This window comes from Salminus brasiliensis, chromosome 20 (genome assembly GCF_030463535.1).
Source record: "Salminus brasiliensis chromosome 20, fSalBra1.hap2, whole genome shotgun sequence".
NCBI classification, from domain to species: Eukaryota; Metazoa; Chordata; class Actinopteri; order Characiformes; family Bryconidae; genus Salminus; species Salminus brasiliensis.
In genome coordinates this window covers 10,888,410-10,913,210 of record NC_132897.1, presented here as the reverse complement: position 1 = coordinate 10,913,210, position 24,801 = coordinate 10,888,410, and the positions used below count along the sequence as shown (strand labels likewise).

At 45.1% G+C, this 24,801-nt stretch overlaps 1 protein-coding gene across 1 annotated transcript in view; it reads right to left on the bottom strand.

Moving 5' to 3' along the window:
• The window catches only part of setbp1 (SET binding protein 1), a 60,942-nt gene that overhangs the window by 4,930 nt on the left and 31,211 nt on the right, over positions 1 to 24,801 (bottom strand). The window contains exon 3 of the mRNA XM_072665185.1: positions 3,306 to 6,636. Coding sequence (XP_072521286.1) covers positions 3,306 to 6,636 — 3,331 coding nt within the window. The remainder of the gene's footprint in view (positions 1 to 3,305; positions 6,637 to 24,801) is intronic.

Below are 24,801 nucleotides of genomic sequence, written 5' to 3'. Positions count from 1 at the left end.
ACACGCTTAAACGATGTCCCCAGAGAAGAAAGAATTACGGCGCGATAGAGCACTTTACACTTGACGCGTGCATAACTACAGCCATGCGTTTAATTAGCGCGTGTGGTAGCGTCCCTCTTATCTGCCTCTCCGTGCACGCAGCCAGCGCTCACCTCCGCGTTGAAGAGACGGCTCTGGAAGTGTGCGTAATAAACTAGGAGGCCTCAGATACATCAGTGATTAATTTACTGCCTCTTCTCTTCGCGTCAGAGCGCTGGAAGGAAGCCCAGAGCAGAGGAAATGTTGGGTTTCTGGCAGCCTTGTCTGAAATGAGTTCAGACAGCCTAAAGCTGCCTAAAATGTGTGTTCCGCATCAGAAAACTCTCCTCCTGCACCCCTCACGTCTCTGGAGAACTTGCTCGTTTTCTTACTCCTTCTCGCTGATTGCCACTCCATCTGGTTAGGTATCCGAGAAAACAAATAAGAGACCTGTGGAAGATCTTTTTCTGGTTTGCTTTTCTGGAGTGAAATCATCAAGCTTTCCTATGTACTCTTAAAGTAAAGGTGCTACCGGGCTCTGAGTGGCTCAGCGGTGTAATACGCTACCACTAGGCACATGCAGCTTTGCCATCAGCAGCCAGAGTCCTAGAGAGCGATGTTTGCTGGTGTGTCATCAGCTGCCAGTTTCAAAAGATGCAGAGGCAGGCTTTGCAAGTATCGGAGGAGACGTGTTAAGTCCTTTCCCTCCTAGTGTCGGGAGGATTGCCAATGCTAGGAAGAGCTACAAATGGGTGGGTTATTTTCCCCCAAATGCTACAAAGTTATTATTGGAGTTATTTAATTGAAAAACCATTTTTGCTTCCATTATAATTCAATATTGTGAAAGAGAAGTTGATGCAGAAGATGCATTATTCAACCCGTTTACAAAAATGTTTGTTCTTTTATGGCATTGACAAGAACCCTCAAAGAACCCTCTGTAGCACCTTTATTGTTATGAGCTTAGTCTTAGCCTCCTACTTTAACACTGGTCCACTGCTGCAAATCACAGCCCAGCAATTTGCTAAATAATTCTGCTTAATACACAAGATTATAACAGCATAGTTTAATACCTATGTCCTGTCCGTTCAGCCCCAGCATGGCATTAGCCAGCTTAGGAAAAAAATGTCCACATCCCATTTCTAAATGAACTAAAGCCTGTATAAGACCAACTAACCAAAAAGAGCAGACCACTAAAGCCATCTCAGGATCACTAAACAAGTTCGCAGCAGCTGCTCATTTGGTTTCAATAAAGTAATATGCAGGCTGGTCGAAACGGCAAGCCCCTCCTTCTCTGGCCCTGGTTTATCACTGAGAACCTCAGTGAGTCTCTCGGAGTGCCAACAAATCATGGAAAAGGGAAAAGAAAGAAAAAAAACAACAACATTCGTTTTCAAAGGGAGCGTCACAACTCATTTATCCCCTGAAACCTCTACCTGCATCCTGCACACACTGTTTTCATTAGAGCGACCAATTTATGGCCTCGCCCTGCTGCTGTCCCCACAGCTCTGCTCCACACTCTGGTGGAATAAGCTCACTTCCTATCACTAAAGCAAAAAAAATTCCACTGTTTCACATTAAACAGATTTCAAATTTGCTGCATAAAAAGTAGAAAAAAAAGAAAGCATATGAAGCGTAAAGCAGAAAGTGCATTTCTAGAGGAGAACGGAACATTTGGCAGCAACTACTGATTATTTTTTTTCATGCAGTCTGAATTGGAATGCTGTTAACATCTGGCACTGTGGTCCACAGCAAGTAATGGCAACCATATTATATATATATATATATACACACACACACACACATCTGTACATGTATTATTCAATAAACAGGCACAGAAAACATGCGTGGTATCAAAATGTAAGAAATAAAGCCTCAGGAAAGCTGCTAAACACAGGCCTAATTCTTGTCCAAGGAAATCAGGAAGGGGGGGTATAGTTAAAAGAGCAAGCACGCTTCAGCTAGAAAGGGTTTAGTGTACTGAAAGATCTTTACATTGAGTGCCCCATCAAAAGCTCAATCCAGACCATATGTGCACAGTGCTGCACGATGCACTGCAAGGCTACTTTAAAGAGCTTGCCAAAGGGTCGTATTTCTTGTGGAGACGTTTAGGCTTCTACATCCACTAGCTTTCCTCTGCCAGAAATGTAGCTATTAAAGCTACACGCAGCTTTACATTACCGTTTTAATTATGTGGGATTACAGTTCTGGTGCTTTGCTCAATAGCATAGAACAGGGTAGTATGTCAGTGTCCATATATTTATACAGCGCTGTGCAAACGTTTTAGTCAACCCTACCGTATACAAGCATGAACATGAGTATTTCCTTCATATTCCAGCCTAAAGACTCTCCAGCATGTGGCTGGAGATTGGACTACCACAATTGAGCTACATTTACTGATGCTTTTAATTTAGGTTTAGCAAATGGCATCATAAATACACACACTAGTGAAAGTGATTAACAGCCTTCCTACGAAACGTGCAGTAATATCCGATCTAATTATCTAGAAATGAGTGGCGACCCCCAGATGCAAATTGGCATATATAAATTGCTGTCGGCTTCGCCTGCGCTGCCACACAGCAAGCCAGAGAGCACCGTGGCCAAAAGGTGTAATAAGCTGGTATCCATCAAAACATACTTTCTCTGAAACATGTTTTGGAACCAAACCACATGTACACTTTTTTCCGTGATATGTATCATGCTGCTCTATTTAACTATGACATCCAAGGTCTTTGAAGCATGGCATTAATTCATGGAGGTAGATGGTAGTACGGGTTAGGCAGTATGTGACTCATCCTCTTCTTTTCCCCAAGGAGCAAAAATGTAATCTAACTGAGCCTTGGGCATGCAATTCCCCTCCACTGGAGTAGACTGGATTCATTAAACTGCTGGCTGCTGGCCAGCTCTTTTAACACAGGGAGAGTTTTTTTTTTATTGCATGTCAGTAGGAAATAAATCAAAATGTGTGAATAATATATCTCTAAGAAAAACCATTGGCAAGCAACAGAGGTGAAAAGGGAGGAAAGAGAAATTGGTGAATTATAGTTGTCTCCATCCATGCATTACGCCTGCCTCGCCAGATGTTCTGACTACAAAACAACAGGGCTCAAATGAGCATTTTTGTTTGTCGTTTTGTAGAACAGCACACAACGCTGATTGGTGAGACCCACCACAAGGCTGCATGCAAATCTAGGCTTAAACTGCGCCTTTATCATTCGCCAAAAGACTCGACACCTCCCGTATTTCCTTCGACTTCCAGTCTAACGAGCCCACTACCGAGATTCTCTGACCTGCTATAGCCGAGTTGCTGCGCTGGTACATCTGTTTCGCCCGCTCCTCCCTGACGCTCTGGAAAGGCGCCATGCTTCCCTCGCTGTATGTTGCAAACTCCTCCAAGCTGTGCCTCCTGCCGCGGAAGTTAGGACCCTCCTCCTGTAAGTGCTGCCCCTTGAACGAGTCCAGTGGCCGGTCCTGGCTGGCTCGCAGGCGCTCGTGTGATTGTGTAGTGCTGCAGATGTTCAGGAAGTTGTTCAGCGGCTCTCCTCGAGCACGTTTACAGTGCTGCGAGTCGGATAAGGACAACGACGAGAGCGTGTCTACTTCAAAGTAGTTCCTGGAGGTCTTGCACGACACATCTGCACTTTGCTGGCTCCTCTGCTTGTCCTTCAGTTTGGATAGAGGCAGCGCTCCGCTGAAGAGGCCACCGAGATCTTCCCTCTGCGGGACTGCGTGCTGATCCTCCTTGTGTTTGTGCTTATGCTTATGTTTGCGCTTGTGGAGGCAGACGCTTGCCAGGCAGCTGCTTGACGAGTGATGAGTGTCGCCCATCCTGGGAGAAGGCATCTCGTGCGCCATGCTCTTCGTCCTATGTCTGCTGGTAGCAGAGAGGCTCGACAGCCCACCGGAGTGGAACTTTGGCGGAGGAACTGGTGGCCGCATCAGATGAGAGCCTGAAGATCCAAGTGCATGGGACAGGTATAACGGAGGGGGATATTGCCCGTAGTAACCCATGTTCATCATACTTGTGGCAAGAGGCATGGACGTGTAAGGCATCGCGTAGGGTGCATAGTAATTGCCACCAGGCACTGGGTAGCCGAACCCTTGAATGAAAGGCATCTTCGTTATTGGTTCGTTTGATTTGGCCGGCCTGCCACGCCTCCTCTTTGATTTTTCAGAACTCCTGCGAAGATAGTGCACAGGATCGTAAGGGTAGTAGGGCATAGGGTAGTAATGGTCAAAGTTGAGGCGGAAAATGCTGGGGTAGGAGTTCTCGTGGTAAAACTTGTAGCTGCGGTGGGAGATTCGGAAGACCTGGAACTTGCTAATGAGCTCCTCGAGGTCAGCCAGGAACTGAAGGTCGTCCCGACTTGGGAGGCTCTTCCGCTTCCGTCGATGCTTCTGCTTCTTAAGGCTCTCTTGAGTGAGGAAATTTTCCATCGCAACTGTGGCAGCATGCTTCTGATAGTGCCCTCTAGCCGCTTTACTCTGAGCCTCTAGCGTGGCAGCCTCTGTTGCCTCGAAACTGCAGAGATCAAAGGAGTACCTCCTGCGAGACGCTGGACCTTTCTCAGCCTGGTCTGATGTGCTGTTGTTGTCCGTGCCAATGCCACTATCACTTGGGATTGTCTCTTCACTGTGGGACTCACTAACGGGGGACAGGGTGATCTCTTTGATGGAGGCCACTTCTGACAGATGAGATGGCGAGTTGGCCATAAGTCTTGGAGGAGAGAGCTTCCAATTGCTGCTGAGCAAGCCCTTCTGAGTTTTTGTGGGCAATGCACTGATAGGCTGTAGATTTGGCATGGTCTTCAGGTCGTGCTGGCTGGTTTCCGTGGTGACTTGGTGCACCACCCCACCTGCTAAGGATTGAGCAGAGAGAGACTGCATGACCCTGGGAGAAGGCATTCTGGTTATGGGCGATGGATTAGAAGGCACTAGAAGGTTCTCAAACTGACTTGCAACAGGCAACAAGTGCTCATCACTGGCTTTGTGCTCATCCTGCTGGGCCTGCAACTCCGCTCTGGGCTTCCTCCCTCGTTTTTTGCCTATATAAATAGTCCCGCGCTTGCTGACGTTGATTTGCTTGCCTAGACGGGCCTCGATTGTCGATGCCACAGTTGACATGGCACTGGTACCTGGAACACTGGACTTCAGACCCAGATTGCCGCTGCTAGAAGAGGACAAAAGTTCGTTCAGAATGCTCTGCATTTTAACTAGTTTCATTTTCTTGGCTGTTCTCTTTTTAAGTACACCGACCTGGCCTGTTTTCTTCAGTTTCAATTGTTGTGCAGTGGGCGATTTGTTTAAGGCTAATTGCACCAGTTTGGAAAGATTATGCTTCTTCCTCCTTCGTTTCGAAGTGCTTGAGGAGTCTTGGTTGATGGGACTAACTGGACTGGTTGCCGTCCCCTCATGAATTGTTTCAACTGTAAGCAGTGGTTGTTTTTTGGGCCTTCCCCGTTTCTTCTTAATGGGGGTAATGACGGTCAGACTGTTGGTGTTGGTGTAGAGTGGGCTGGATGGTGTAATAGGGAAAGCAGAAGGTGGCTCCTCAATAGGCAGCACTGGATTAATGTCTTTACGGGGAGCAGCAGAGCTCTTGGATTTTAAATAAGACCATCTGTCCTTGACTTTTGATTGCCTCCCTTCTGCGTCCCTCTCCGGATCAGACATTGATCTCGGTCTCCCCACAAGGTTCTTCCTGTGCCTATTCTCGGTCATCTCCACACTGGTTATTGAAACTGCACTCTCTTCCCCTGGCTTGCGTGAATCCACTCCAAATTGCTTTGCTGTACTTAATTCCATTTTGTTTGCCACTTTAGGTTTTGTAGCAGCCTGGTCACAAGTATCTTTTATTTCTACTTTATTCGTTTGCGCATCTTCCAAAGAGACGCCGGCCTCAGTTAACCTCCTGTTCTTCTTCTTTCGGCCTTTAGGTTCGTCTGTATGATGTGAAACACAACTTGACACTGTTTTGGCCTCATCCTCTGCCCTCTTTGTTGATTTTTCTGCCTCTTCTCTCAGAGTCTCACTTTTATCCCCATTATATAGTTGTTTATTCTTGGTGTTGTCTTGAGCTGGGTTCTCGCTCTCCTTGTCGATCTTTTTCACCCACAGCAGATCTGCGTTATGGGTGGTCAGAGCCCGCATTGTATCCCTCCTGCCGTACTTCCGCTTGATGTTCCCGAAAACTTGCTCAGTGACCTCCTGCAAACCTCTCTCTTTGCTGAAAGAGGGATAAATCAGGGAGTTCGAGTCTGCTGGTGGACTCAATGTTATATCAGCTGGTGAAGACGCCTGTGAGTCAGAACCTGGACAAGTCATTCCCGAGGCAAAAATGCTTCCTGATGAACCCTCTGTGACCTTTTTAACCTGGGGCTTTGAGAAGGAGGTGTTGACCTCTGACAGAAGGCTCTTGTTAATGCATGTTGATTCTTGTTTTGATTCTGGGTCTCTCCCATGGTCCCCTTGGGATGCTGACTCTCTTAATATTGGCTTTGTCCAATCCAGTTGGTGAATGTCGTTGTTCTTGGGCTCATGCTTTGGTCTCGTGCTCTCCCCAAGGACGTCCGTCACTTTGCTTTCATTCTGAACCTGAAGTCTGTAAGGCCTCTCATAGGTCTGAAAAACAAAAGAAAAAAAAAAGAGTCAGTTTGGCATTCAACATCAGGCTTCTGTCGGCTATCCAGGCAGGCCAATTCAACTTGAGTGTATCTTTTAAACAGTGATCTGTATATAGTGTATACTGCTGAATTTACTCGCACAATTCCACTCAGTGGCTCCCTCGCTAAAACTAGATTATTCTGTAAGGTACATTAACAAATTGAAAGAGCCCTTAATGCCCAAAGAGCTAAACTGTGCAGCATTTGTTCTTCTCAGCATTCTTATGCAGTAATATTCACATTCCACAGCCAAAACCAACACCAAAGAGCTTTCATGTTGTTATTGATAACAGCTATTGCATTACTGCCAAGTTCTCAGTGAGTGGGACACACCTAAAGAAAAGCATATAAATCCTGTGCACTATTGTGCAAGCCTTTGAGACTCTGCGGTTTGGTCTGTTAGAAATAAGGTATTGCAAGATCAGCATCTTGATACGGGGATATGTTCTGTAAAGCCATCCTGTTTTCAAAGCCAACAGCTACAGGCGGTGATGAAGTTTAACCACAGTTTTGTTTTTCAACAGGTCAACTTCCATTTTACCGCGCTGCAGCTGAGACCGAGGCAGTCTGTACTGTGGTTACAGATTAGCTTACATCTGGAGTCGCACAGTTTTCAACTGTCTCGCAGCATCCTTTCAAAACAGGGCCAAACAAACGGCTTGTTTTCTACAAGTGTCACTTGTGAGGAACACTTCTCAGAAGGATCCTACACGTCGTGAGTTAATCGCGAAGGAACGAAAATGATAGCAGCTGAAAAATAAACACATCCAGCCCGATGCCTCGCGCTCTCCGGCTCTAAACAGAGCCACAAAGGCCTCTTTTATAAAGCGAAGGTGCACATCGCGGGTTGGGATCTTTGGCACCATCACTTGAGGTGTGACTCAGGTTACAATGAGGGAGGATCGCTTAGTAGGCCCATCCTGAAGCCTGGTTTGTTTGAGCCCCTGCACAGTAAACGAAACGATTTCTGACTTAAGCCAAATGAATGTGCTGAGAGATGCCTGCAGCAGTGAAATGAAGTCTGTTTATGTAAGTGCTCTTGAGAGTTGACAACCTGCAGCGGTGAAAGCACTGTCTCCTAATAACAAGGCGAAAGTGGGCTGAACAATGTAAACAGCAGAGAAAGAATACTCAAACACGACTGTATCTTTTACTGTGTGTTTGGAGTACACACAGTGTTTAGGGTGAAAAAGAAATGCTAATGCTTATGAGTAATGTGCATGGCCTGCAGCCTTTTTTCTGTATGCTGATTGTAAAGGAATTACCACAGCGACTGCCTTTGACAGGAAAAATTACCACAGGGAACTTGGCAGGCCATCTGAAAAGCTACGGAAAACCGTATTTCCTGAGAAGTCAACCTCTCGCTCTATCTGCAGCTACTTTCTCTGCCCTTCCTCCCATTTGTAATCAGCACACAGCAACTCATCATCCACCCTCCTCAAAAGCGCAGAGGCAAGACTTTTATCTACCCTATGCAGCCCGGGCAATCACACTCCTTTATAATAAAATATCCCAGCATGCCATGGGAGAGCGTCCAAGGATGTGTTGTGTGTGTGTGTGTTGCCGAAATCATCCTTCAGCCTAATCCCTTCCAATATCTTTCAATCAGTAGCTTTTAATTAAAGGAGAGCGTGCATTAATGGTGGTTCACCCCTCTGCCAGCCTTGTCCTTTTTATTTCCTCCATCTGTGAGAAACTGCATCACCTTTCAAATTCTTAATCCTGTAATCCTGGGAGGAATTTGTGGTCTCCCCTGGCCCACAGGATACAGTCTCGGCCGCAGCGTGCCAAGTCTCTTGGCCGCCCTTTAATTTGCCTAAATGGCATTATTTTCTTCCCGCCCCTCGTCTCCACAGCAATATCGCAGGGATTGCATAACCTCTGCATGGAAGATGTCAGGCCTATTATTCAAACCCCATTAAAACTGTATCAATGGGAAGAGAGTGACGGGAAAGGAAGAACAACAGATTTCTCAAAGCCAGTCACAGTCATCCGTATTATCCGCCCATGCTATTCCCTTTCCTCTTACTGACAATATCTGTTTCATTCATAATATGACACTGATATGGCACGCAGATAAAGTGCCTGCTGAAAAGGAGAAGCATCTGATGGGGAATTAATAATCCGAAAAGAAGGACACGGTTGTTGTAGGCTGTTGACCTGGAAAATTGGAGAAGAAAAACGTCTGTTTGGCAAAACTGTCTCACAACACATTTTGCACAGTCTTAGGGCTGTGATAGGCCTGCCAATCAGCCTTGATGATCTAGATGGTATCGTGTTGAAAGCAGGTTTTAATGTTTAAATGTTTTAATGACTAAAACCCACCATCTGCTAAACTTCATAATGTTTACGTCCACACAACGCTAAATTCTAAGGTTGTTAGACAGATCTGTGCTGTTGGTGTTGGTCACACTTTTCCACTTTTCTCCCAATATGGTCGTGCCAATGAACCCCACCTAATGCTCCTGACACAAGGAGGGAAATTACTTTATACAGGGCTCCTCCCATCCACGCAAAGCCAGCCACCGCCTCGTTTCAAACTTAGGCGGCCGACAGACACCTTTTCCAGCCAGCATCACTTTAAGAGTGATGAAGGGAGAGAGCGCCATCTATCCATCTGGAGAGAAGACAGACAATTGTGCTCTCTTGGACTCCATCCTCTGCAAATCGGCATGGCTCGGGCTTCGAATTTGCGACCCCTGGGCCATAGTGGCAGCGCATTAGACCACTGCGCCACACAGAGCCCCCCAATGTCGTTTTTGACTGATATGTGACGTTGCTCCCCAACCAAAAATCAAAGTCTGTTCAACGTTGGGTTTTGACATCAACCCGATTTTCAATTTCAACAAAAATTGCGGTCCAGAGTCCAGCATTTTTCTGGTGCCTGCTGGGAATGTAGACATGCGAGACACGTCTCACCAGCAAGGTAGAAAGAAACCACAGCCGTCATAAGTGACTTATATGTCCTCTAATGAGGACTTCCTATCTGCTGCAAACAGAATGGCAGTTCTGGCAGGGCCACTGGGCAGTTTGGCTCGACAGGCTCCAAAAATCCTGGCGGGCCTCCGCTCGTCTCAAAAGCCCAGAACTCTGGGAGACGAGTCAGACGCAGACCAGATAAACAGACAGGGAGAAGGCGGCGGAGATTACGGTCGCTCGCATGATAATAAGCTTGGGTTTGGCATGCTGCTGCTGTTCTCTCAGTCCCCCTCCTTCCCAACCTCCATTTCTTGTCAGTTTGTGTTGTTCTCTTTATCCCCCCCCTTTCCCTCCCTCCACCGCCATGGTAAGAGGCCAGCCAAAGCCTCATTGGCCTCTTGTGTGTTTGGTTACCAAGGGATACCATGACTCAGAGCCACCCAAAATAGCCAGAAACGCGACGAGCCAATCACTGCAGCCCTGCCCGACTGATGGCCATGCCAAAATTGCTCTGCCTTCTCCTTAAATCCTGCCTATCCATGAGCAAGTGCTCTCTTTTTGCCTTTTAGACTGACAGATGAGCAGTCCTTGGCATCCAGACAGAATTCTCACTTCTCCCCTCCAATACCCACACTGACAATATAGAGAAGACAAGAGAAGACGGAGATGTTTATGCTTGGACAAGCAGCACAGCACAGAAACTGGACTGTGTGGGATCATTTGACACTGTGATGTCTGCAGCACCAACAGCAAGGCTTACCTACGCTCTGAAATCCACGGTTGCGGGTCGGCTTTGTTTTCAGGCCACTCAGCAGCGTTCCTTGAAGCCACAGGGCTAATTGGTCAAATTACAGCATTTGTAAGGCAGTGTCTGGTAACAGTTTGAGAGAGTGCCGTGGTGAAAGCCAGTGCGGACTTGTTCAGTAGCCCTTACACCACCGTGGCCCCTGTGGCCTTTAGTAATATGATGCTGAAATGAAGACAACACATGCCTGGATAGGGTGTCATTCACCTGATCTGGAAATGCTGGCTCTAGTTACCCGTGGCAGTTTTAATCCATTTCAGGACCCAGTCAACATGCCAACCAGTTTAAACGGAGAGGATCAACATGGCAATAAAGTGACATCCTAATTGTGATATCTAGTAACAGTAATCCAGAGCGAGTCCACTGGACTATCAACCATTTCATTATAACCTTAAATCCCCAACATAAGTAACTTCTCACATATCATCGCTGTCACACAAAAGCCTTGTATTTCCATGTATCTCTTGTATATTTCTTTCTATTTCTACAGTTTTTCACGATAAACAGACCAATTGAAAAGCTCCCAAAATGACTCGGAAGACAGTTTTTTACTTTGACTTCCACTGAAAGTAAAGCAGGTGTTTTCTTTTCTTATTAATTTCGATGCTGATACTGCATGATAGGATACCATTCTCTCTCTCTTTACCCGTAGACCCTTTCATTTTTGATGATTTGACATGAATTTGTTCACTTTAAAATGCCCAAAAAATGACATGAGATGTAAATGTTAACAGAATTTAGACCATGTTTTGCTTTTAAATTTTCAGTTGGAGTTGTTGCTCGTAAAGACTATAGAATAATGGTTGAACAGGGTAAGTTGCACTGATCCTGAGTCATGAAGCCTAGAATATCGGCATAAAAGGCTTGAACCATGCATTTACATGATAGAATGGGGTAAACTGGGGAGCGGAACTGATACCGAGTACCGGATCTGCATACCCCTATTCCTGACTTCCATGCAAGTACATTCAGATCCTCAATTGCATTGAGAACAGCTGAAATTTACAGCTACAGCTCATATACAGATAGAAGTCCATATTCCAGGTTCCAGGATATGTAAAATAACACACTTTCATTGGAGAGATTCAGTTTCATTTGTTTTCAATGTACTTCAAATGAGGCCTTCCCCTCACTGCCTCCATATGGGTCGCAAAATGTGCTTCATTAACCAGAAGTAAAGAAACATGAAAGGTTTCTCAAGCTTCCTAGAGGATCTGACAGCTGTGACATATGCAAGCTGTTAGGCCATTGTTGGAGCCTAACAGAAGTCATACTGAGGTTATCAGTCGTGAGGTTAGCTGGTTATGTGCTATTCTGCACTGTGGTGAGTTTTTGCCTTGGTTGGCAAAACTGAAGCATTGCTATTTTTTTGGAATTCAGCCACCAATTGATCAGAGCTGTGTGACACAACACCGAGTCGGAACGGGCGGCTTATTTACATAAAATGCATTAACCGACGTTATCATTCTTTTGTACTCCGCCACAATCAGCAGGTTACACACTACTACTATTAATCACATTACAAGCCGTGATCTATTCCACGAACAAAATAATTAACGGCTGTTTCAGTTTGGAGAAATCCCACTCTCTTAGTCTAATGCTTTTAATCATCCGTTTGATTGATTCGAAGGGAGGGTCAAACACAAACGAGCCCTCATTGTTCGCCACCTCCAGCCCCCGCGCCACACTTCATTCAGCTCCTAATACTATTAGCCCCCGTAATCACCGCAATTGGCTTTAAAGTTCCACTCACGCTGGGTGTTTGTTGGTGTCGAGACTAATTAATTATGAGCTGCCCCACCAGGCCCTCCAAACTCATCCGTCCTGTCTAAAGCGAATGATTAACAACAGACTGTGGGCAGGAATCGCAGAGCTCGGTAACACGCTAACATGTGGCAGGCGAGACTGCGCGGCCCGAGCTTTGAACGGATAGCTCTGGAAAGCCGAAAGCTCTGACCAATCTCTTTTCCCGTGCGCATCCCTTCCAATTACGCAACCTGCATCATGAAACCACGAGGCTCCCTATGTGATGGCTCGTTCTGGCTAGGACGTCTGACATGCCTCTATGTCAAGTTCCTCTTCTCCCAAATGGAGGCACATCTGGATGATGGCAGTTGGAAGGCAGAGAATCAAAGAGAAAAAAAAAGGAGCCCCCAAGCCCCATTAAAACCGTCTGAGCTGAGAGCTGAGGAAACGCAAAGCCCTCGCCCCGACAATGCGTCTGGCACAAACAAAATGGAGCGCCCAATTTGTACCAGGGAGGCTGCATGAATACGTGCACGGATAATAAAACATTTGTGGCACTCGGGGTGCCTGAATGGAGAATGAAAGGAAATAGCAGCTCTCTAATGCCAGACTGTCATGTGACGCAGAGCCATGTTTCTTGTAGAGCCGCGTTGTTTTTATCCGCTCTTTCTCAAGACATTCACGGAATATAATGGAATTGTGGTCTGAGGGTGAATCTTAAGCAATCTTACGGGACTGAACGGTTCGGAGCACAGTCCTTGTTAGATAATGACAGACCACATGGTGGGATGTTCAGATGTTCATTTATCTTCTTCTTATTATTTATCTTATTATTCCAACCCATTCATTTTGGATTAGTTAGGATTAGCCCTTACTTCTTCTGAGGTCTTAATTGAATAATTGAATGTTCCTCAAAATCCTTTGCGCCTTTTGTGGAGCTCACAAGAAAGGAGAATGGATCCATTTCACACACCCAGCATTGTGACCAACAGACGAACTGTACTCTCGACTCGCAGCTCATGTATGCCATCTTCTCAACCCAAACCAGTTGTCATCAGCCACTCTTCTCTTCTTCTTCTTGTGGGATTCTCTTCCAACTCAAATACAAGACGCCTCATCTAGCTAATCACTGGCTTTCAAAGGCAGTGATTACATGGGTCAGGTGGGATGCATTAGAGCTGGAACTTTTGCAGGGTTGGAAACCGCTCCCCTAGATCTTCCCTTCAGAAGGTTTCAGTTTCATACCGTAATGAGAACCTCTTTGACCACAGTTCCGGTTCTCATACTCGCAAAGGTCCTGGATCCGTCTACACTTCGCAGCTCTTGCCTCTCCTGAACTCTACTGCTCTGATCGTTAAGTTAAACTGCCGGAGCTGGCTTCTCATAGAGTACTGTGGATCCTGCTGTGAAGTTAACTGTTCAAATCACACATATGAATGGTGTTTATTTTCTGAAACTCCCAGTCTGCCGCGGACTGTCTCCCTGATGATTCGGTCAACCACAGAACCGAAGCTGCTGGAGATGAGGTAGCCGGGCATGGAGAAAAAAACAAAACAAACGTATGAAATAAATATTGTAATTCCAGGATTGCGGAACACAATAAAAACACTGAAACAGTACAGAGATAGCTTCACACTAGGTGCCAGGCAGAAAGCTAATTTGAAAAGAACACATCAACACATTAAATGCAAAAGCATGTCTCTCCCCTTGCACTAATCTCTGCGTTCAGCAGGGGTCATTAGCTCCAGTCAAACACTTAAGTGATGAATACTTTTTCAGATTGCGGCCCCGACTGTGAGATTTATCTTCCTGCCTTCGCAGAACATCTTCCGCTATCTGAAAAGTGACAGATACAAAGCAATGCAGCGAGTGACAAAATACTTCAGGCATTTATCAGCGCTGACAGATTTGGTAACTGTACTAAACTGTAGGGATGGCTGGCCAAATATTACGCTGAAGAGAATAAACAGAGCTTTAGCTCATACATCAACTGCCTGCATATTTATGAGGAGCGTGGTGTCCTACTCAATTAATCATCAAACTCGTTTTACAAATGACTTCCCCATTGGTCTGTAATCGCCCCTAATTGCCGCTCCCGAATGAGTCCTCCGCTGTGGACAAAAATGAAACCTGATATTTTGAGATGTTTGAGGTGATCACAGTCCAAACATCCCGCTCTGACCTTCAAGACAGAGCTGGAATGACCTTTTCCTTTTCCTCAACGCGTGCTAGTAATTCGCCTGATGTCATGACTCACTGGGACACGTGGTCGCCAGGACCTTTCACATAACAAAGAGTACCCCAAGTCAAGCCTTTCGTTACAGCAACTGATCAACTTTCCTAAGCCCCTGAACCTCTAAAAATGGAGCATTCCCTCGTTTGGCATTCGCAGTGTTTGTGGAATGTACTGCTGAAGTGTGGTTTGTGCATGTGTGTCGAGGAAGGGGTGGGTTCTTTGGACCAGGAAAGACCAGGCTTGGTTGGGGGGGGATGGGTGCAAAGCTGCTAAAAAAAAAGGAAAAGAAAGAAATTCCTGCCTGCACCAAAAGCAGCAGGAATGTCTGTAATTGGAAAATCAGAGCTGCTTTTTGCCTAAAGACTTTGACTGGACTACGAAATAGTATGTCCACAAACCTAACTCACAGTGTTCTCACAGTCCTAAATGCAATCACACTAGACATGTTTGATGTCTGGTGTCTAACAGGTAGTGGAAGCTAATCTCATAGCAAAGATCATTTTGGGGGGGTATTGTGTCGAGGCTGTTCTGTCATCAACTTTAATCACCTTCATTTAGTTCGCCTCATCGCCTCATAAAAGTCATTTAATCCATGTTCTGCTTTACTTTAGGACTAAGTCAGACATTGGTTTGTTTCATGATGATGACGACATCCTCTGGCTGACTTATTAATATGGGTAGAACAGGGTTTCTGGTTTACTTTGGTACAATACTTTAGGACTACATCATTGCTATAGTCTCAAGTTGTAATATATTATATAATATTTTGCTTTAAAGGCGTTGGATACAATTCTGGAGAGCGAGTGCTGATTTTTGAACTCGACAGGAAAGCAAACAAGGTAACACAAGGTAACAACACTGAGCCTGAAGACCAAAAGACAGCAAACAAACAGCATCCAAAACACAACAGGGTAAAAATTGGTTAGAGTTATTTGTTTTTATTGATTTTACAAATTTACAGTGACCAACTAGAGGACTGTAGGTTTGTATTAGTTAAGTTAGCAAAGAAGGTAAATGTTACCTGGCACAGCATTCAAATTCTGCATGAATCCATATTGTGCTAGCAATCTTTTTAGCTCTTATGAGGGTTGGTGAGCACTGATATACAGGGTCAGAAATGAAACAAGCAAGTTTAGCTGAGATTACTAGACTACTTGATGTGGTTTGAGGGAAGCGTGTGGTGATTTAGGCAGGCAGTTTGCATGATGCTACTGAGGTACAATCAAACACTCATTACCTGTTAGCCACATTAGCCTTATAGCTCCAGAGCAAAACTGAAAGTCAGGCCAGCTTACAATGGTTATTGTCAAGTGTTTGAGTTAACTCGGCGTAGTTCAGTCAAAACTCTCATCTTTTTAGGTCTGCATCTCAGTTTAGTCACCTATACATATTGAATTGAGTCTCAAAAACATTAATACTTGAGAATTGGTTAAATAATTTATAAGCTAATTAATTAGTTTACTGTTTATTCTCTTCTGGTCTTGCTATTCTCCTACACATCTCACCATACAAGGGTTAGGGTTCTGATGGGATTATAGCGTATGATCTCGTCTCCTGACAGGCAGTTAGACAGTTGTGCCACTAAGGCTGCAAAACCACACACATTTCTGTGTACAAAAAAGAAGAGAAAAGGTAAATGTACTCAGAACTGTGTGCTTATATAGTGTAAGTAGTTTCACAGCTCTAGTGGCCCTACAGTCTAACTGCCTGCTTATCAAGTGTGAGGAAATCATAAGGTTAAATCACAGCAAGGACTTTCCACTCCACTGTCAAAAGCCTGGGGACATTACATAGGGGAAGCTCTATGTATAAACAGTAAACAGATTGAGGAGGAGGAGAACAGACTAAACACAGGCTCTTACCCAATATTTAAGCAGTTTCAGCTGCAGCTCATTTACTAAAGTTTTAGAGATGGCTATTTTTGACCAAACTGAAATGTAGAACTAGAAACATGTGATTAAGAAGAACGTTTGACTAATCTAAGTTGAGCTAACTCAAAAAGCTCTCTGTAATCAGTTACTTTAACATGTTAACCTGGCCTGACAGTGTAAAGAATCTTCAGGCACCACCCACGCCTTGTCTTCACCGAACTATTCCTTTGGCTTTTAAGGCAGTTCCTGCTTAAAGGAACGCTGCTCTCAGGCCCAGCTTTAAAGGGCAAGCCTTGCCCAGGGCACGGAGCCTGGAACAGCTGCTCGTCACCTCCCCCTCACCTGCCCCAGCCCAGCCCAGTCCAGCCCCAGTCCCATTAGAGACAGGGGCAAGTGGCAAATTAACCACTACAGCTTCCAGACAATAGTCATACAGAGCATATTATGACTACCCCAGAGAAAGGTGTGTGTGAGGCAGGGAATGAATACTGGTGTAATGTGATACTTTGTCTTGGAATCATATGGATTTGGGATTCAGAGTGCGGCAGATAAATGTTTAGCCGAGCCAGTCTTCCAGTCTGCCGAATTAGCTGTGCCAGAAAGTGCTAGCGGAGCGAAACCGTCTTATTTACAAATGAAATCTGAAATGATACACCACATTCTCCGGCTTTAGTTTTTGGCAGGCGTCTTGTTTGGTTTTAGAGGCAGAACTTTGGATTTAATTGACTCTTTGCTTCCAAAACTGGAAATCCGAGACATTCCCCCCCAACAAAAAAAGGAAAAAAAAGAAGACGAAACTTAAATCTAAGTTGCCTTAAAAGTACCTTCCATGTCTCTCTGCGCTTTCTCGCTCTGTCTTTCTCGGTTTCTCTCGCTTCTTAGCAATCGCACACACACACACACACACACACACACACACACACAAACTGCCCTTCAAATACTTCTCTGCAGCTCTTTATTTGGCAAGATGCCTGGTGGCTTGAGTGTTTCATTTTTCCCTGTGTATAGGTCTGGGCAGATGTCCAGGAAGGCCTCAGCACAAAGAACGAGAGCGAGAGAGTGAGAGAGCAAGAGAGAGAGGGGGGTGGGAGGGGGGCAGTAGAAGCTAGTTTTCCTTTCATAACTGTTCCCTCCAAAACCCCAAAGTGATTGATATGATCCTCACACAGCTCCCTGGGCTTTGAGACAACACTCACCCTTACCCCCTTTACCCCCTTTTTCTGCCCCAGCACGTCCTGGCCGTGCCCTTGTGCAACCCCCTCCCCACTCCCTCCACCAACTCGGCCCCTGGCCCCTTTTCTTTTTCTCTCCCTTTCCCTTTTTCTGCGGAGGACCACCCTCCCCTGTGGGAACGGCGCTCAGCAGCAAACCCCCCCCCCCAACTTCGCCCTCCCTCCACAGACCCCCTCTGGTTTCATTGAGCTCCGAGCTCCCCTCTCTGATCTGGCCCGGCTTTGTGTGACCGGCTGACAGGTCCAGAGCAAACAAACAAAATGAATACTAACACTCCTTTGTGCGCGCTTCCCGACGAGCAGCACTTAAGGGGGGTGGTGGTGGAGGGGTTGGGGGGGTGTTCGGTGGTTTGAGAAGGCCTGCACTGAGGGGGCTGGGGGAGGGGGGTAATGGGGAAACTGTGGTCTTCCTTGATTCTCAAGCCACTTGCTCCCTCCCAATCCTCACAGAGAGTCTCCCCTCCCACAAGCTCTGGCGAGAATAAAGAGGTCCATTGAGCAGGCCGGCGAGCTCCAGCGTCTTAAGGTGTGTGTGTGTGTATATATGTGTGTGTCTGGGTGGTGGTGGTGGTGGTGGTGGTAGTAGTGCTGGGCCTATAGTGGGCCTCTTAGGCCAGGAGTCTATTCAGCAGACCACACCTCCCCAGGCCCACAGGCTTCTCCATTCAGCACCTCCACAGATCCACGCTCCCCCATTCAAAGGCTGCCCACAGGAGTGAGACGTTACATGGGTCAGGGGGCTTGTGGCGTCTTGACAAGTTCATAGAGATAACGGTATACATAACCCCTGCCTATGTGTTCTTCAGTTTACTCCGGATAACATGTTCATTGTCCTTTACTGAGTATGAGGATGAATATTTATGGCTAACAGGCTTAGCTGTTGATACAGAGTGTTTTTCTGCAGAAGTTTGATCTTATAAAGCATATCAAGATTCTGACAGAGGACTGAATGACCTTTTTTCTGCCCCAGGCAACCAGTCTGGCAATGGGAAAATGTTTTTTTTTTGGTAGCAGCTCTCCTAGCTGTAATTTGTTGTAATGTCTGTGCGACACGTATTCATAGAACACCATAAGGTTTTGTTTTCAATTTGTCAGCCAGCTTGATGAGGAGTGAGGGAGCTTTATTTCCCTGGCTGTTCGTAATTGGGTTTCCGTGTTAATTTGTTACTTTTCGTTCTTGTGTCAGATTTCCTCATAGCATGGCAGTAATGTAAGCCAAATACATAAATCTCACAGATTAATGCAAATCACACAAAAAAAAAGAGGTGCTTCAGAAGTTTCTTTGGGAGCACCAAAGGGCCGGAGTCCAGCGAAGTTTGACGATTTTCCTGCTTCAACACTCTGACTAAAGTTGGCGACTAATCTGAGAGTTGGATCAGGTGGGCTTGAGCAGAAAGAGTATAAAACTGTGCACCAGGACTGGAGATGACCCACCAGGACTGGAGATGCCCACCCCTGCCACAGAAGAACCACTTTTGGTTCCATAAAGAAGCAGTTTTGTAATAGAGGTGTGTTTTTAAGGTCTGATGGACCATCAGTTGATGTAAAGGTTCTTTACAGATTTAATCACACATCTCTTAATTTCAAACATGCTTCAGTGGTTCTTCTATGGCATCCCTCAAAGAACCATCTGAAGCTTCTTTATGCTTCCAAACTTCTTAAATTATCCCAAAAGTATTGGATGTAACGCCATCATTCCAGAGATCACAGTTCCACTGCTCCACGGCTACATCTGGCATTAGGCATGGTACCATCAGGTTCATGCCTGGTATAACCAGGCAAGCACAACCAAGGTATACCATTAAGAGTCCTTGTGGAAGACTGCTAACTACTAATAAATGCCACAGAAGTACTTCCTTAAAGTACCTGTGTACTACGTGTTGGTAATAGAGCTGTGATGGAGAGTGTGAAGAAACAGGGTAAACACTACAACAGGGCAGGGGGTCCTCCAGGGACCAGGGTTGGAAAACACTGCTCTACAGGGACCAAACTGCTTTACATCAAGTGACGCTTCTATATACCTTTAAAAGGGTTCTTCACTCTTACAAACACGGTTCTTTATGGAACCAAAAAAATAGCTCCTCTGTGGCATTGCCTGAAGAACCACCTAAAGCACCTTTATTTTTAAGAGCGCAGAGGCAAATGACTGCCCCTTGGTCATCTTCATCCTCAAGCAGCTGTAGATAGACCGCAAACAACCAGATCATCAGTCTTCATTCACAAACTGGTGACGTCTGTCCGCTACCTAAATCAGATGGCCATTTGTAGCACCGTCAGCTGAGAAATGATCTAAGCTCCATGAAGAACCAGGCTGAGAAGAACTATAATTACTTTTTCGGTGGCAGCGCTCCCAATGGCAATTTACACCAAATGACTGCAAACAGCCTCCATTCAAACCCGCCCACAGGATTGATAAATGCAAGCCATACAATGAAAATCTACATTTCTTTTGTGTATGAAATTACCTCCATTTTCTGTTAATAACACCTTTGGCTTGGTGATTTAGTGATTTCACCTTGGTCTGTAATGGCTGTGCAGTTAATTGACCGAGGCAGATGTTCGAAGGGGGATACAAATGTTCAGACCACTGCAGAGCCCCGAAACAGCTGAATCAAGCCATTAATTTTTAGATTTTACACTGACGCTGCGCACATATTTATTATAATATCAGAGTTTACGTAGTCTGAACAATCCATTCCATAGACAGACTGATGAGTGGTATCAAGACCCAAAAAATTTGAACCGTGATGCAGGAGAAATACAGTTAACTTAAAAAAAAAAATAGGTAACCCCATTAAATACTTAGTTATTTATGAAGAAATATAAAGATATTAATACTTAATCTTGTTTAAACAATATCTATAGATAAAAGTGGGGCAACTGCATCATCTTAGCACAAGATGCCACTTGCTTTACACCTTTTTTACACATCCTGCAATCTGCTCTTGGGCTGAACTTGCTAGAATGGCCTGATTTGACCTAGTTCTAAATGTCCTCCAATTGTAAATGTTGGACGGTGGAACAGCTGATTTCTAGATGGTCTCGGAGAGCTCTTTGGATCTCGGTATGATGATACCACTCACTTCAACAATCAAGAGCAGACAAACTACTGCTGGTGTTCTGTCGAGTTCTGCTACCCATCGATATATGTACTACTTAGCGTCTCTGTGCACGCACTAACCCACATTCATGAATGTTTCCATGTGTTTTTCATGATCGTTCTGTTTCCTTTGGTCCATCACACAATCTAAGCTTCCTGTTAACATTTGCCTGAGTGTTGTAACAGTGTGAACTGTGAAATACAAAAAATGACTACTTATCACCTTAATGACCTTATATTTACTCATATGTAGTGATTTATGTTATCCAAATATCTTTCCTATACTTCTGCTGGGAGCATTCTCTGACATGATGCTTTTGGTCTATGGAAATATCTTACCTATACACACGATGGTGCCCAAACAACACCAACCGACTTTTCAAGCGATTTCACTGTTGCAGGCACATTTCCAATTCCTGAATAAAATGATGTGAGTATTGCTAGAGTTGCAGCTTGCTCCTGTCATCTCTATGGTTTGGTGCTCAGGACAGGTCTTAACTCTTGACATTTCAGGTTTTGTTTTTGCCAAATTTAACGCCCCCCACCACCACCCCCAGGAACAGCTGGAAAACAAGTGGCCAAAAGCTGCTTCTGTTTATGCGCTATTGTTTGTGAGTTTCTCTTCTTGTAAATTTACACTAGAAGCATGACGTGAAACAATCTCCTTAGAAACCTAGTAGCCATTTTGCAAATGGTGACCCTGCGAGATTCTCAGTCCTTGCAAAATCATCAAAATCAACAAATTGTCTTGAGATGTAAGCCAGTGTCAGAAAGATTCCTCCAGAATCCTCTCTTACCACATTCTAATCTAAACCTGATTCAAATTTTAGGCATTTAAGCAGAAGTAAAGGTGGGGAAGTGCTAACATTTTCTTCATAAGAAGAAAAAGGTTTTTATGGGGTGTCCTAAATGTTTTCCACATAAGAAGGATACCAAGCAAATCAAACAAACCAAGCAAATCCAGCTGGAATTAAAACGTGACAATATCCTCAGGACTGAAACACAGAAAGGCCATGAAGCAATCAGGAAAGGAAGTGATCGGAAGGCTGTGAAGATTCCTGGCGAGGTCGCTTGTGGGAAGGTTTCAAGCAGTGCAAAGTCAGGAGGCTAAAAAACACAACAAAGTATTAGAGGTATGCGTGCATCACCACAAGCCAAACGCTGCGTGTAATTAATGCACTGTGATTACAGAAGTACTGCAGGAAGCAATTTGGTGTCAGAGCTCTTTTCTCTCTCCCTTCCTCTTCACTCTCCCCCTCTCCTTGTTCCTTTGGGGCCGTTCTAATTTGAGCCGGAGAACTGTGAGGAGTTGATTTTTGGAGGGGAGGAAAAAAAAAGAGAAAGAAAAAAGAAAAAAAAAAAAACCTTCCTACTTGGTACATGGAGCAATCTATTTTGGTCAGCCTGAAAGATGATCTTCTGAATCAGCATGATTACCCCCTCCCTGGGGTTTCGTGTTTTATAAGCTCATCTGCGGATGGCAGCTATGCAGATACTTTAGATCTACTGTAGCGCTGATCGAACACTGAATACGCAGAGTGATTCTTTTTACAGTTGGGAAGTGGCTCTCAAGTGCCTGTGAAATAAAACCCTGCCCTGGGATCACGGCTTATCACGCTTTATGCCTCATTAATGAAATGAAATATTCTCCAGTGAGGATTCTGGGGCTCGGCGCATGCAGTCCCAGATTGGTTGTTCAATGACAATAACAAGCACTTACAGCAATCTGTTCTTAAAGTATTAACATAAGCTTCATCGATAAAGTAAGTGGCGTAGGAAGAGGCACACACACACACACACACACACACATACACGCTCTCTCTCTGAACAAAAACGTCATGGGCCTTCACAGGCTGACAGAATGTCTCGCTCCTCAGGCACCTAGGCATAACTGACAACTTCGCGAGTATGGACCATGCATCTGTAAGCAAGAAGGGGGACGCGAACTCCGAGAGACTTTGGGCAGGAGTTCTGAGCGGTTGAGAAAATGAAAGGTGGGGACAGGGCTGAGGAGGAAGAGTTTGTGAATGGTCCACTTAGGCAATCGACACAATCGGACGCTTGCTTCAGGACGTCCTAACACAAGTTCAGATCTCTCTAGAGTAATAAGCTCTACTCTTCTGAGAGAACTAGAGGCTAGAAAACCATCAATCATAACTCAACAATACTCTGAGGAACATAACCAGGGAGATGGATATCCACCATAGCCATCCCTGTTCAGTGACACTTCCTACTTAGTCTAAATGATAAACCCTGACTGACATGCTAGCTGTAATGACGGCCTGTCACTGTAGCGAGAAAAGAGATGTAGCCCCTGGGCAGGGTACAACAAACACTTACGGACAACACAGACAGTAGAAACATTAGGAACATCTCGAACACACACAGCAAGCAACACTTGACTATACTCAAGCACGACCGAGAACTCCAGCAATCAACACCAGGCACGTGCTTCAGAAACCCTTATCACTAGGTCAGATCTCTCTCCCTCTCTCTAATCAATGACTGTAGAAAACTGTAGGATGATGTGGTTCCATTCCCTTTCGCTCTATAGAAATGAAGCCAAAACTGTCTGCCATCTTGTCAGATCTGCCACTAGAGAGACCAGAAATGGAGCCAGACCCACCTACTTGTTTGCTAAGACCCCCTTCTCACTTTTAAGAGAGTGTGCTGTCCATGTTTTCTACAGTAATTGGTTCTAATGATTCGAGATGTTACACTACTGGAAGCTAGGAAACCATACAGCAGAACCACAGTAATGATCAGACCATAATTCTACAACACTCTCCAGAGGAACATAACCAGGGATCCCTCTCATACCCAACCCTGTTCTTACAGTCCTCATTCAATGACACTTCCCATTTAGTCTCAATGTCGAACGCTGACTGCACAGTTAGCTGTAATGACGTCCTCAACACCGCAGTGAGAAAACACATGGAAGGCCATGCTCTTCCAGCTTAAACTGGAAGGATGAGGAGACCTGGGGCACAATAGCTTAAACCAATAAAAAGGATTGCTTAGCTCCGATCCTTGAGTAACTGAACAATGGCCCCTTTGTGAGGGGCAGCACTTGGCTCCCAGGCAGCTGTTTTTCCACTCGATATCGATCTAACCCAAAAAAAGAATGGCGCGGGACAAAAAAAAAAAAAGGCACCTGTGCATCGGAATACAGGACAAGAGGGGGTACACGGTGTGTGTGTGTTAAGCTCAATGCAAAAATACAACCAGGGTGCAAGGTTCACGTCCTCCAGAACGGAACTGGTTTCTTGAGTGTTCTGAGCTGAAGCGACGTGAGAGAACCACATCACGACTGAATCAACAACCGTGACTCTGAGAGCTAATGCGGGGGAGGATGAGTGCTCAACCTGCTCTGCCATAGCTTAAGTGCCATCAAAGGATGACTAAGAAGCCGTTCCGTGCGTCGCATCTCGAAAAAACGTTTCCACAGGATGGGCAAGGCGTCAGCTGACTCACAGTGGTGACCCTAAAGAACAGCCATACTGGAATATTGGTTTAGAGGCCGGTGATAACTAGTGTAACTAGTGATGACTAGGTTATGCCAACATCAGTTTTGCAAAGTGCTGACTGCATGCTCACCGTTCGCCAGGGCAAGGAAGAGGGAACTCTGAGAAACTTGGACTTAAGTTATGGACTTGAAGCCAGACAACCCTTGAGGAGCAGGTCCGGGGGTCATGCTGCCTGCCATCAGCAGCCGGAGCCCAAGAGAGCACAACAGACCTTTGGGGAGGACAATTGGGTAAAAATAAATAAAATAATGACAAAAATTCTGTAGTTCTGCAGAACAGCGACGAAATGCAAGTCTGGATAAGAGTGCCTACCAAATGCCATATGTGTAAATGTAAAACCCTGTCTATCAGACAAAATAATCCCAATAATAATAATTAATTTAGATCTCCCATTCAGACATATTTAACCAATCTACAGCTGTAGCCTCTGGGCAGGGTACTGAAACATTAAATGACAACACAGGCAGTAACATTCACCACAATGTCTAGAACAAACACAGCAAGTAACACTGCTAATAACACAGGTAATATGGTGCTATGAAGCTGCAGAACTGCTAAACGTCCTGCTAATCCTTAGCTGCTTCATTATAAAGACCTGGTGCAATGTGTTTAACTGGACGTTTGTGTTACTGCAAGATTTAAAACCATCATAAGTAAGTATGTCTTCAATATTCGGATACACAAACAA